This window comes from Corvus moneduloides, chromosome 5, assembly GCF_009650955.1.
Source record: "Corvus moneduloides isolate bCorMon1 chromosome 5, bCorMon1.pri, whole genome shotgun sequence".
NCBI lineage: Eukaryota > Metazoa > Chordata > Aves > Passeriformes > Corvidae > Corvus > Corvus moneduloides.
In genome coordinates this window covers 45,618,435-45,632,954 of record NC_045480.1, presented here as the reverse complement: position 1 = coordinate 45,632,954, position 14,520 = coordinate 45,618,435, and the positions used below count along the sequence as shown (strand labels likewise).

General features: G+C 40.8%; 1 protein-coding gene across 6 annotated transcripts in view; it reads left to right on the top strand.

The window, feature by feature from the left end:
• Positions 1 to 3,130: 3,130 nt before the first annotated feature.
• The window catches only part of INTS10 (integrator complex subunit 10), a 23,881-nt gene continuing 12,491 nt past the window's right edge, over positions 3,131 to 14,520 (top strand). For 4 of the 6 annotated variants that reach the window (XM_032108590.1, XM_032108589.1, XM_032108587.1 and 1 more), the window contains exons 1-11: positions 3,152 to 3,305; positions 4,230 to 4,297; positions 4,980 to 5,083; positions 6,053 to 6,192; positions 6,702 to 6,783; positions 7,092 to 7,232; positions 7,652 to 7,823; positions 8,278 to 8,447; positions 11,953 to 12,086; positions 12,844 to 13,000; positions 13,641 to 13,723. In XM_032108590.1, the coding sequence (XP_031964481.1) occupies positions 3,177 to 3,305; positions 4,230 to 4,297; positions 4,980 to 5,083; positions 6,053 to 6,192; positions 6,702 to 6,783; positions 7,092 to 7,232; positions 7,652 to 7,823; positions 8,278 to 8,447; positions 11,953 to 12,086; positions 12,844 to 13,000; positions 13,641 to 13,723 (1,380 nt within the window). In that variant the 5' untranslated portion in view covers positions 3,152 to 3,176. Of the gene's footprint in view, positions 3,306 to 4,229; positions 4,298 to 4,979; positions 5,084 to 6,052; positions 6,193 to 6,701; positions 6,784 to 7,091; positions 7,233 to 7,651; positions 7,824 to 8,277; positions 8,448 to 11,952; positions 12,087 to 12,843; positions 13,001 to 13,640; positions 13,724 to 14,520 lie in introns of all 6 variants that reach the window. The other 2 variants (XM_032108588.1, XM_032108586.1) reach the window with 2 other exon arrangements.

Below are 14,520 nucleotides of genomic sequence, written 5' to 3'. Positions count from 1 at the left end.
CTATCTGCTAGGATTATATTGATCCAGAAATGTAGAAGGTGGAGAATGACATTCAAAGCCCTTTGCCGCTGCCAAGTGCTAACTTAATGCCTTCCAAGCACTCTCTTGGCTCATGGAGCCTTGCTTTTGTGGTGCAGAAGGAATCTGAAGCACTATCACCAAGGTCTACAATATGGCCTTTGCACACATCATGTATCTGTCCTTGTGCTGCATCAGCTACACTGCCTGAATGAACGGCAAGCATTATCTCTGTTACAGGCCTTCCTCAAGAAATGGGATGATCTTCCCAAGGAAAAATCATCCTTCACAAGGTGGGATGACTCAACTGCCTTTAGTTAATGCTGCCTCTTTCCTGCTATAGAATGTCACAAAGCCTCTTCCTGAAAAACAAGGCTCATGTAGGCATTTCAGCAGAGTCCTGTATTCCTGCAGGAAGGAGGCTGTGTGCACTTCCAATTGTCTAGATAAAACATTGAGATTCAGCATGTCCTGCACTGTGGAAATCAAAACAGAACAATCTGGGCAAGAACTCAGGAATGCCACTTTAAGTGGAGAGGAAGCTTCAGACCCTGACAGGCGTAGCCCAACCCCACCACCACCTACATGCTTGGCTCCTGGAATGGGAGATGAGCATGCAGTGCCATTGGGACACCAGTAGTTCATGTTTAGTACAGCAATGGCTCTAAACAGTCAGCCTGGCTAAAAACTGTAGTTTATGTTCCAAGCACCTTCAAATACTAGTCCTATGTCACCTGTTGCAGACACAGTGCCCATATTCTGAAGAACCACAGTATTCCTCTTCCTCCCATCTACAAATGAAACATTGGTTGTGTTTCCTGCTTGCTCAGTGGAATCATTTGCCCCAATCCCCTGCAAGTCTGATCCTGCTGCCTGTCTTGTATCTATGAGAGGATCACAAAGCAAACAGTTTTACTTCCTAAGTCCAGGGGTTGGGCAGCCTTAATATAAGTCCCTTCTTAGGTCTAAATTCTTCCAAGCCTCAACTACTTTTGTCTCTGTCTCCTTCAGACCTCTTCTGTCAAGTTACGGTGTTTGTATCATGCAAAACTGGACTCTCAACTCCTCCTTGCCTGGAAGGGCTGAGTGAACTGGCAAACACATGAAGCACTAGGAATGCAGAAGCAAGGATTCAACAAATCTCAGCAGCAGTTCTTCTTTTGAAAGAAACCCAGATTATTTACAGCTTTAAAAGAAATTTAAAAAAACACACCCCAAACCCCAAAAAACAGTGTCCAGAGAACACAAAGGCACACACACAAGAAAAAAAAAAAGATAAAAGGGTGTTTCTAATTTACTGGAAGTATTCCCCTTTGCCTAGTGGATTAAATACAGCAACATCTTGTTTTCAGGACACCTTGTGAAAGAGGTTAAAAAAATGCCATCTCTCTGCCTAGCTGATGTTTTAGGGGTGATTCTGCACCAGCATTTTTTCAGGGGACTCCTCACACATCCATTAATTTTCAAAAGTAACTTTTGGTAATCCCCTGCCATCCATTTCACTCCTGCAACATCCTGGCATATGGGGAACCCCAACCAGCCCATCAGCTCTTGCTGGGCAGTTTCCAAACTCTACTTTATTACCATATTCAGCCCCACTATGCAAAACTGTTAAATTATTATTATTTTTCAATCCAATTTGGCTGTATACATATGCACAGGTGCATAGGCAAGAGCTCTGGGTAGACCTACATACCAGCCAGTGATGAACATTGCTGCACTTATAGGGGATTGCTGGGCTGTGAAGCTATTTTTAAAGACCTGTGCCATCCTACAGCAGTTTGTAGTTTGATAGCAAGAGCAGGAGAAGAAGAGGAGGCACCTATTTTATGAGGGACAGCTGACTTTCTGCTGTGGCTTTGTCACCTCCCTGAATGGCAAAGCAATCATGTACTTTGTGCTTCCTCTAAGTACAACTGACTCTAGTGTATGGTGAGAGCCCTGAGAAAAAGGGCAATGAACAGGGCCCCACAGCAGCCAGTGTGCACCTCTGCCTACTGACAGACTGGGTCAGCCGCATACCCTAAGGCACTTGAGCAATAGGTGTTACTGACATCATTTGTCAAGGATCCCTAATTAGTATTTGTTAGTGCACCCGCAGGAAGTCAAAACAGGACTCAATTCAAAGTTAGCCTGGACTCAGCCCCCTTTGCAAGCACATCTCTTGCTGAAATCTGCTGATGTTCGCATAGCGACTCCCCCCCAAGCACAGCCAACATTGTGGCCACAGAGCGAAATCAAGTCAGACTCCCACCAAAAGAGCATGGAAAGAGGGGCAATTGATAACAGTATAGAGAAGAGGATTTGAGAAGCCAAATTCCCAATCCTCACAGGGACTTTACAGCTGAAAATCTGTGGCAGGCTAGCACTGCAAGAAGAGGTTTTCACCTGCAGCAGAATGAGTGGATAGGTGGGTCTTGTGCCTTAACTGAGAAAGAACAAGGCAAAAATACACCACAGTCACCTCAGCAGGAAAACAAGGACCTTGTCTTTTATCTGTAACAGAGGCTTCAAGTATATTCGAATTATTTGCTGAAGGGATTATTGCACTAAATCTTAGATGTGTAGATTTATGGATTTGATCAGTGGAAGTCCTCAAGTGCAAAGTATGTAAGGCCTGTTGCAACATCAGAAAGGAATAGCCTACTTGAAAGGAGCAAACAAGAAAGTGACAACGAAAGAAACAGAGAATTTCTACTAAGTAACATAAAGGGTTACGTTTGCAATCAAGAGGCCAAACACTAAAAACTTATGGTAAGAAGCAAGACTCAGTTCCAAGCTGCTGAAAGGTAGGTGCACATCTGAAAGGTCCTGCTTTGCCTCGGCATTTCCCAGTATTGACTTTGTTAGTGAACTGTAAGAACTTTTGAGAAGTACTAGCCCAGGCAGCAGTGCTTTGGACTTTTAGAATGGGCTTCGACTTGCAGCACCACCAGCTTTAGCAAGGCAGTGCTCTCCTGCCGCTCACATCACTCATCTCCCTCGGTCCGGCCCAGCGCACCGGGCGCCTGCCTGCCCGCTTCCAAGATGGCGGCGACCCCGCGCGCTCCTCGGCGGCACGCCGTGCCACGGTGGAGCGGAAGTGCGGCCGAGCTGGGCTCAAGGCGCGCCGCAGCGCATGCGCGCCGCCCGGCGGCCGAGGCGGAGCCAGGTCCAAGATGTCGGCGCAGGGGGACTGTGAGTTCCTGGTGAAGCGGGCCCGGGAGCTGGTGCCGGGGGACCTGTGGGCGGCCAAGGCCTGGCTCATCACGGCGCGGAGCCTCTACCCCGCCGACTTCAACATACAAGTGAGCGCCGCCGCTGTCGCACACGCTCGGTACCGGTGCCCCGCGCCCCTCCCCCGCGCGGCCTCGCTGCTGGCCTGTTTGATTGACAGGCGGCTTGGCCAATGGGGGCGGGAGGGGCGGGGCCGCTGGGGGCCGCGGGGAGTTAGCGGTTATAAACCAAACCGGAACTCCCTGCTAGTGCTCTTTAAAGTTCCTCTCCTGCTTGTGGCTTTTGGAGCAGCTTGGGGGCTTTGCATTGCATTTGACTGGGAACAAACCGTGGTCAAAGAACTCTTCGAATTCCAAGCTGTCAGTTCGCGTAAAAGTTAAGCCAGTGTGTTCACAGAACCATGGAATGTTAAGGGTTGGAAGGGACCTTAAAGGTCATCCAGTCGAACCCCCGTGCCATGGGCAGGGCCACCTCCCACTAGACCAGGTTGCTCCAAGCTCCTCCAACCTGGCCTTGAACACGTCCAGGGATGGGGCATCCACAGCTTCTCCGGGCAACCTGTTCCAGTGTCTCACCGCTCTCACACTAGATAATGTCTTAATAATATACAATCTAAAGTTCCCTTCTTTCAGTTTGTACCCATTTCTACTTGTCCTGTCATTTCCTGGTGAAGAGTCCCTCTCTGACTTCTCTGTCAGCCTCCTTCAGATACTGGAAGGTTGTTAGTATTAATAATGTTAAGTATATTATCATATGGAATTGTGTTAACGATGTTAATATTAAGTATATTATGATGCAGAATTTTATGCCTAAATTAATGTATGATTAGATAGTCTAAATGCACCTTCTAATTTCTCCAGTAAATGTTGCAGTCCTTTAATTTTCTGTTACGCAGATTGCTGTGGCAAATTGAGGGCAGTTTTTAAGAGTGGAAGGACTAATGTGATTGATAAATGTATTTGGGAAAGCTGATATTCTGTTCTTGCATCCTGCAGTATGAGATGTACACTATTGAGAGGAATGCTGAAAGGACAGCATCTGCAGGCAGGCTGCTCTACGACATGTAAGTAACCAGAGCTGGAACTCTACCTTTATCCCAGGTGCTCCTTTCACAGAATAAGTTTGGGAAAGACCTCTGAGATGATTGAGTCCAGCCTACGACTAAACACCACCGTGTCAACCAGACCATGGCACCAAGTGCCGCATCCCGTCTTTCCTTAAACACCTCCAGGGACGGTGACTCCACCACCTCCCTGGGCAGCCCATTCCAATGTCTGATTACCCTGTCTGTGAAGAAATTCCTCCTAACGTGCAAGCTAAACCTCCCCTGGTGCATCTAAAGACCACGTCCTCTTGTCCTGTCATGGGTTACCTGGAAGAAGAGACCAACCCCCACCTGCCTACACCCTACTTTCAGGGAGCTGTAGGGAGTGATAAGGTCACCCCTGAGCCTCCTTTTCTCCAGGCTGAACACCCCCAGCTCCCTCAGCCACTCCTCATAGGACTTGTGCTCCAGACCCTTCACTAGCTGCACTGCCCTTCTCTGGACAAAGAAATGTTGGGATTTCCAAAAATATAAACTGAGTGTTTTTGAAAATCCATGTGGATAAACTAAGCACAAAAGGTCTAATTAATTAAAAGGAAGGTTTTCTGTTTTTCCCAAACACATACTTTTATGGGAAGGTTTTGTCTTTGAGACAGATTTTGAGATCACTGTACATTCTTTGCCTCAAACTTTATTACAGGTTTGTGAATTTTCCAGACCAACCTGCTGTATGGAGGGAGATCAGCGTTATTACATCCGCATTAAGGAATGACTCCCAGGACAAGCAGACACAGTTTTTAAGAGGTAAGGATTCTATCCTGAAGGAACCTAAAGATAAGCACTCTGATTATTTATCTAGTTGGCAAGTAAATGTCAGTTTGTCTAACTTTGCCTGTGGACTGCAGGGTTTGGTTTTTTTCCTCAATTCAGCCTTAGAGACTTTATCTGGTGTGTTAGAATTAGGAAAAACAAAGGGACATGACAAGCTGATTCCCATTGCTTTGTCTCTGATATGGGTGGATTTACTCTGCCAGAACAGGAAGCACATAGAAGAGCAAGTGAATAGGGAATAGGTGGAATGGGGCTTAAAAATCATCGTCCCACATATTGCAGAGAACAGTGAATGATTGTTGAAATGAGGTGAATTCTTATTTATGTAGGGAGGGATATAAAAATGAATGGTGTCCAGAAGGACTTGTCATTCACTGCTGGCAACCACAGGCAGTTTTACAAGCAGGATTTACACCTGACAGACTATAATCTGCTGTTTCAACACGTGCTTCAGAAGCTCTAAGGATATTCCAGTTAAGAAAGCATTTGATTTTTCATTGGGGTGTGTTTATTTTTCAGAGTGAATACATAAAACATACAGGGAGAATATGTGAGTTTCTTTTTACTGTCTCACTGGATGTTTAAACTGAAAAAAACCCTACATTTTAATAATGAAAATATTAATTGTAGAAGTAGAAGGTAAGTAAAAAAATAAATGAACAATTTTGAAAAGGCATCCTGAAATGTCAAATACTTAAATATTAGGATTTTGAGTATTCCACTTACTAGCAGTCTTACTTGTCCATGCAAGTTCCTTGCACCCAGATAAACACAGATAAATATTTTTTTGGTCTTCTCTGAAAGAAACACACTTTTTTTTTCAGGTATGTGTATTAAAAGCAGAAAAAAGCATAAGGGAATCCCTTTTCATTCAGCATTTATGTTTTGTCAGTCATCTTTATAATTCAGACACAACAAGTCAAATATTTTCTGTTTTTTAAGGATTATTTGAGACCCTTCCTGGTCGGGTCCAGTGTGAAATGCTCCTGAAGGCAACAGAGCAGTGCTTTAACACATTAGAAAGGGCAGAAATGCTCCTTCTACTTCTGCGGCGTTTCCCAGAGACTGTGGTGCAACATGGGGTAAGAGAAGAGAAGCTCATAGTAACTATTCAGGATATTGGCACCCAGTTTTTTGAGATTTTGCTGAAATGTGCTTTCCTTTGACTAGTGAGAGGGTGGGTCTTTTTATTCATGTTTAATTGTGGCTAATAGTTCAGACTGCTGTATCTTGAACTTACCACCAGGAAGGAATTAGGCAGAAAACAAATGGAAGCAAATAAAACAATCCTTTGTCTTGTAAATGAAAGAATATCAGTCATATATCACTTTCACCTGTTTGTGCATGTCTTTACTGATACAGTTTCCTGCACAGTTTTTTCTTGGTCTTGTTTTGCTATCTTCTGGCATTGCTTTTCACCTGCTATTTAGTATGGATAGTTTCAAAATTTGGAGACTTGCACATGCTGTTGCCATAGAGTGAATTGCCACTCATCCATCCCCTGAATTACTGTTCAACCTCATTGAATTGCAGTTCAAAAAGTTTCTAAAACCACTGGTCTAGTGTTTGATTTTCACCTCTGCTCACACAGGTAGGCCTTGGAGAAACGTTATTAGATGCTGAAAGTATTGAAGACCAAGAATCTCCAGTGAATTGCTTTAGAAAATTATTTGGTAAGAAAATATTAATGTTCTTGTTTTACTATGCAACTTTTTAGTGTGGCGAGGTTCTGAGGTCAGTGAACTTCTTTCATGACACTATGATTAGAAAACTGCTTTAGTCAGAAGGGGCTCAGGCCATGTTAGTCCAGGCTGAGCATATGGTACAAATTGGTATTAGAGCCATTCATGTGAGGTTCTTTGTGGTGTATGGTCAGCCAGAGATGAAGGCTTCCACTGCTGATTGAGAAACCTTACCTAGGACAAACAGAACAAAACACCCCACAAACCTAAAGGATTTTTTGGTTTGTTTTCTATTTTAGTTTGTGATGTTCTTCCTCTGATAATTAACAACCCTGATGTACGACTTCCTGCCAGCTTGTTATATAAATACCTGAATAAAGCAGCAGAATTTTATATTAACTACGTAACTAGATCTACGCAGACAGAAAGTCAGTATCAAGGTAAGAATATTTTTACAAAGTTAGAACTTAGAATGTATCTTAGTATCACTGATGTCCATAAATGAAAAATGCATTATTTTTATGTAATGTATCCTGTAGACAAGGATTAATAGTAGTGTTTAATGTTTCTTAGTTCTTTGATTCCAAAATACCTCGTGGTGCTTCAACAACTTAGTCCTGATGCTTGTGATGCCTCAGTATATGTACTGAGAGGTGGGACAAAATGTCCAAGATGTCCTTATCCAGCCTATCAGCTCTCTTGTACAAAGAGACAGAAATGCCTGCTGTGCCCTGTTAGCCTTCTGTGTAAAGAACAGTTGCCCTGAAAGCTCCAATGTAATTTTTACTTGTCGTCTTCTTGAAAATTAATCAGTTTGTTTGATTTCTTTATGAGGAGAGAAATGTGCTGGTTTTCCTAGGTTCACAAGATTCCTCTGATATTATGTCTCCAAGCAAGCGCAGCTCTCAGAAATATGTAATAGATGGTCTCACAGAGAAATCATCCCAGATTACAGATCCTTGGGAGAGGCTATTTAAAATACTGTCTGTGGTGGGAATGAGGTGTGAGTGGCAAATGGATAAGGGAAGAAGGTAAGAAAGGGGTACTTTTCTGGGTATTTCCCCTCAAGGAAAATTTGGCTTTTCAATTCTTAATAAGAACAATTCTCATTGAAGAACAATTTTAACACAAGAATATTTTGTGTAAGTTCACAGCAGCTTTTGTTTCAAGACTGTACAATGTAAAACAAAAATGTGGCTCTAGAGAGCACTTTCAAATTAGTCTCTAAAATCAATTTTTGGTGATGAAAGTCACGCATAAGCACTATAGTGCTGTGGGGTATGCTTCCCTAAGTGCCTCAGTAAAGAGAAACATGGTAAATGTTTTGTGAAATTTCACTAGCATGTGTTCCCAGCCTCCATTGACTTGTGGCTGGGGGATATCCTCAGCAGAAACATTGAGATTTTTATATTCACTATGCATTCTTTCCTTTAGTTGTGAAGTTCGTGCAACACCTTGAATTCTTTTTGTCTCTCTTCCCCTCAGAAGTTTTGGTGATATTTTGCATCGAATGAAAGATCTCTGCAGATACATCAGCAACTTCGATAGTGAAGCCCACATTAAATATAAGAATCAAGTAGTGTATTCCACGATGTTGGTCTTCTTTAAAAATGCTTTTCAGTATGTCAGCAACATCCAGCCATCACTCTTTCAAGGTTAGTTTCTAATGTTTCAACATCTGTAATCAGTTCTTTGTGATTTCATTGTTAATGTCTGAAAGATCTTTTCTCATTAGTCATTTGAAACTGTCATCTTACAAGTCAACATTATAACTTGTTACAATTCTCTCAAGCCATTAATCTTACCAACAGTGGTTCATAACAACTGTGTAGTGGATCAGACCAAAGATCAGTCTAACTTAGCATTGTGGTTTCAACCTTGGCCAGCACCAGGTGATTGTCTAACAAAGAGGAAAGTAACAGACCAGATGTTACGAGAAACATCCCTAGGGTTGATTCCTACTCTTCCATGAGCATCATGTTTGTTTCATTTTCTCCTCTGATTATATTTCTTTGAAACTGACGTTTTCCTGTTTTCCTTCAATCAAAGGAAAATAAGTGAAGATATTTTTGCACTGGGAACACGACAAATTTGTAATTAAGTACATAAAAACTGAATAGGAAAAGATACCCTGAAATTCAGAAGCTTTCAACTTGGCTTTCTTTATATTATTTAAGCATAATCTTTGAGGTGTGTTTTGCACATTACTTCTAATTTGTAATTAATTTGTAAATTGAATGTTTAACACACGTGCGTTACCCGTGCATTTTCCTACCCACTCACATCTGCATATGGGACATACCAGATTGCTTGGAGCACCTTGGATTGCTTCTTTTGGGTTTGACTGGGCTTTTCAGGAGTGGGCCAGAAGCTGAGGAAAGTTTTTTTGAAGCTCCATTTTGTTTAGAACTTACTGAAATAAACAGCATCACAAAGAGGAATTTTCAACGCTTAATAATGCGATACAAAATTCCTTGCAACAATGACAATTGTCACCATTGGTAATTAGTGCTTATTAACACTACAGTTATTGATTCATGTTAAAATTATAATTTTGTGTTGTGATCATAAGTTTCAGCACATTTTTCTGCTTGGAGCAAACGATCATTTGAGTAAGGAAGTAGTCAATATAAATGATGGGTTTTAACTGTACAGAATGTTGGGTGATCAGCTGAACAATGTCAGTAGATAGCTAAGCTCAGAGGACAAAAGACATGGCAACTTGTATGCAAAGAACATAGAGTCACTTTAACAAATACAGGAAGTAATTAACTAATGAGTCGAGTTTTTTGTCCTGTCCAGAGGAAGGAAGAGTTATGGTGGGGCAGGGGATACTTCAGGTGTGCATGTAGTTTTAGCTGCTCGATTCCAAGTTAAAGAAGAAAGGAAGTAAAGAACTAGTGAAAATGTTGCTTTCTAAATTGTACAGTTGAGTATTTCAAAGCTCACGTTTTCTGAGTGAACCACCAGAAAAAGAATGTATACTGAGGTCACAGAGTGCAGTTCCTTTGGTGCAGCTTTTATGGTACCTTCTGTCATTTTCTGATACCAGGAAAGTATTTCCAAGACACCTTTTATTCATTTCTGCTTTAGCATTGAAGTCTAGTGGTATTCAGTGCCTTTCATATCTTTTCTATCATTAGAATTTTTCCTCCATCTCCTTGGAGCGCTTACTGTAGAAATGTAGAATCCTACACGTTTTAGAAGCATAGTCATAGAGCTGTCTCCTCCTTAATCTATGAGGATCAGGTCTGTGACTCTCTTCTCATGTTCGTGGATTTGCAAGGAACCTCTTTAGGGAGAACTTTTCAATGCATTTTTCTTAACATAATTTGTATCTGCTTTGCTGGAGGCTTGAGAAATGAATGAGGCAGTTCACACCTCTCATGACTTTGGGGCTGCCTGCAGGCTTGGCAGGAGTTGCTATTTGGGCTGATGCTTTTGGGCGTTTATTTATAACACTCTGTGCTAGAAAACAGTTAAAAACTCTGTAAGCTTAGGTTCTAGAGCTCAGACAGAAAAACACAGTGCTGCTTTTTGTATGGCTGTGTAACTTTCAGTACTGTAAGAGAAGGTCTGCAGCCCCAGTCAAGAGTGAGAATGGATTTTCTTTTGTTTCAGGACCGGAGGCTTTGAGTAAAGACTACAGTGCACTTCTGATGCTGGGAAGGGAACACTTGTTTGGAAAGCAAGGCACTTAGCTGTCATTAATTTAAATCAGTATGAGTAAAAGAAAAATCCATTTTTTTCTTCTCAGGTGTTAGAACTAGGCAGCTCTTGAGATTCTAGTGGTGAAACTCTTCCAGCATCCCTGTTGTGGTACTTCGCATCCATGAGAAACAGATACGAATCTTCTGCATTATGTCTTGGCTCTATTTTCAGTTCACACAGGTTAGATTCCAGCACAGTGGAATACATGATGGTACAGGAGAGGTGATTCTGATGTGTTGTAGCCTGTGCATAGGTGACATTTCAGTGGTGGTATTTATTGACCTATATTTGTTAAGCAGAGCAGGTTGGCTGTTTCTCCTAAAAGGAGCTTCTATTGTAGTGGACTCCTTACACATCACTTTTCAGTAGAGGGGAAAAGCTTAATAGAAGTTATTTTATGTCAAGAGATGAAATGAATTGTCCTTCTACTAAACTCTCAAATTAGTTCTTTGCAGTTACGAATGAGGCCTTAGCTTCATATCTTTCAGCAAATAGAAGAAATGCACAAACTGAAAATACATGTTGGCACTACTGGCTTACCTGGCAGAGATTTCGGAAACAGAAAACAGATTAAAGAATTCCTCTTTCCTTTGTATTTCTCTTTGAGCTTTGCACATCTATATGCAACTTGATTGTGCAAAAGGAGAAAGTATTTTTGGAAGGAAGGCTGTTTCAGTAGCAATCACGTATCAGTGTTGTTTGAGATGAAGAAGTATTGTTCCTATTTTATGTCTAATGAGACTTAAGCACTGGGGTCTAAAATGACAGGTACCAGATCCCACTGGATGTTCTGTGACACCAGTGGAAGTAGAAATTATTTTCTGGGTTTCAAAATGAGGCTTTTCTATCTTTGGGGAGTGAAGATGAGCTCTGGCAGTCAACTAAAGGGTTTAATTCTGTTTACTGAAGTCAGTGGGGGCAAAGCTGACACTGAGTGATCCTGCTAAGGAAATCCTGTAATAAAATACACATACTTCTTTGTGGGGTCAGTGCCTGTCAGCATATTGCTTTGGTTTCTCGTGAGAAACATTCTGAGAACATTGCTGTGCTTTGCCATATTTGTGGCTGTGAACTTCAGAGCCATTTGTGCCGTTCATCTGTTGAATAATTGTACTTATATAAAAGCACATAATGCTTGATCACAGAGCACCTGCTGCCTGAGTATGTCTTGTGACTGCTCCAGAAGAAAGGATTCAAAAATATTCTGAAGCTCTCAATCAAACTCTGGTGATGTCTGATAAATGCACTCTAACTTTTATTGTATGTCTGCTTTGAGGAAATCATAGCTTTACCAGCACAGTTTAAGCAATTTAAGTGACTTAATTTTAGATTGTTTTCTCTAGCATTATAGTCATTACTTGTGAATGAAAAAAAACCCAGCATGCTGTAGGCATAAGACCTTTCATATCAGTTTAGAGCAATTGTGAATTAATTTATCTTTAAATCCAGGTCCAAATGCTCCAAACCAAACTCCACTGGTTCTTCTTGAGGATGTACCCAACATCTATGGTGATACAGATATTGATCGTAACAAGCATATCCACAAAAAGAGGAAACTTGCTGAAGGAAGAGAAAAAACAATGGTAACTTTTCTAGGCTTTTTAACTCATAACAAGAATGGCATTGCTACTGGAATTTAGACAACAGTGGTTTTGACATAGATGTAAAAGACATATTTTTAGAGCTACCCTGAACTAGCTGTCTATGACCACAGTTTTCAAACAATGTTTTTCTAAAGCCAGCAAGAATAAAACAATTTTTACAGCAATTGATGTAGACACATAAGTACTGCTGTGAATGCGTTAACTTGAAGGAGTTCAGCAGAGGCTCTTAAAAAGGTAGCGACAGCAGTCAGATGTTCTACAGGTAAACTTCCAAAGTAATTGACTTTTCATGCTTGGAACTGTCAATATATCTATTGCTTTAAGGGTAGAGAACCACTGTTTTATAGAACTTCTCTGCTGGTAGAAGCACACATACAAGGATTGCTTTTGCCTTGTGCCACTGTAGACTTAAACTGAGTGCTAAAATGTAAAGTGTGCATGTAACAGGTGAAGTAATCAGGTAATCTGGCTGAAGCTCAGTGGTGGTACTCCACGTTTAACAGAATAAATTTGGTTGGGATACTACTCATCACACTGTGCCACTGAGTTCTTGGTAGCAAACCAGATTGGACTAATCTTAAAACAAGTGAAAAATCACTTGCAGGCACTTAAACTAGGACCTTGGCGCTTCCATACATAATTGTCTTGTGTTCAGTGGAACATCTGTGGCTTTAGGGTCCTTTGAAATAAGTGTAAATTAAGAAGTTAATCTTTTTGTTCTATACTGACTTCTAAGCAGAGCTCAGATGATGAGGATCCTTCTGGGAAGGCAAGAAGTCGCCACATTACAGTAAACAAGGCTGATCTTGCAAACTCCATTGAAGTATTAGAGAGTTTCAAACTGGCAAGAGAGAGCTGGGAGCTGCTGTATTCTCTGGAATCACTTGACAAAGGTAAGGTAACTGCATTTAGAATTACATTTCGATTTCATTACTCTGCATAGAAATAATTTCTTTATTGTTAAAATGGAATTTGTGCCATTATGAATCCTTAAAATCGAAATTGCTTTGGGTCCTGAGTATTTTTGATATAAGTTCCAGTAAGAAGCTTTATCAGTTGTTGTGTTTCTGAATATTTTGTTCCTGTATTGCATTTTATTCTTGATGCATCTTTGCTTATTCACCCCCACTTCTCTTGGAGCAGTTGGCCAGCAGTAGGGCTGAAAGTGCTCAGTGAGGATGTACTGCTAATGGCTGCTTTAGTTCATGATTAAGAACATGTGTTTTTCTGTGTCTCCCTTTCTGATATCTGGTGTGATAATCTTGAAAAAAATTCCTCTTCTAAAAAGCAGGCAAACAGTACCACCTAGCTGCTTTTAGGTTTGTTGGACACTGTGAAGAGAAGTGTACTCAAAAAATGAGTGTATAGGAAGAGAGTATTCTATATGTGAAGGACTTCATACTCTTACTGTTTTGGTGCCATTTTTTCCATTTTTAAATTCAGCTTTTTTGTATATATTACTGATTTTTAACCCAAAGCTGTGAAATGTTTCATATTCTCTTTTACTTTTTCTTCTGTAACCGCTTAACACAGAGTTCACCAGAATTTGTTTGTCATGGAAGACAGAGACCTGGCTTTGGTTAAGGATCTTTCTTACAGACATGATCATCTACCAGGTAAAAAAAATACAGTATAAACTAGGAAAAACACCACCATTGTGTTGCTCTTTCTTCTAGTAAACAGCAATTTACTTCCTTCTAGTAAATAGTAATTCTGATTAGCCAGTTTGACTGCTTATAGTGTCTACTGATTTTATGCCTTTAAGTATGACTCCTTTGGGGATGGAACTACACCATTTGCACCACAAGCTAGGTACCCTGTTTGGATATACCTGTCCCAATAGCTGTTGTTTGAGTCCAGCTAGTTTTGGCATATGGAAAAGACATCTATGTTGGCATTTTGACCAGTGGATATATACATTGTGTTATGGAAGATAAGTGCATTTTATTAGTCTGTCAGTGCATTATACTGGAACACAATCAGAGAAAAGAATTTTCAAACAGAAAAAGGTTTTAACATGTCTCAATTAACACCTGTTCTTCTCCACAAAAATTAGGCTGACTGTGCTCACTTCAATACCATCTACAGAAGAAAGCTTGTTCCTTATTTTTCCTTTGGGGGTCTTTTATTTTTGCCTCTACTTGTGCCTGAACAAGAGATATTTCAAACTTTATTAGTCTAGATAAAGTAACGATTAACTCAAGAATATAATTATTTGATTCAGTTACAAATATGATTTTGTAAACCGACTTTTTAAAGCAGAATTTTGTGATCTGTTTGTCATCTGACTGCCTTGCAAGTGATTGTTCCACAGTCTTTTACACAACCCATCACTGGAGAGTATTAGTCTAGATTAAAGTTTTGAAGGCTTGTTACTTGGACACACTCTGTTTTGAAAGGTTCCTGTAAGAGA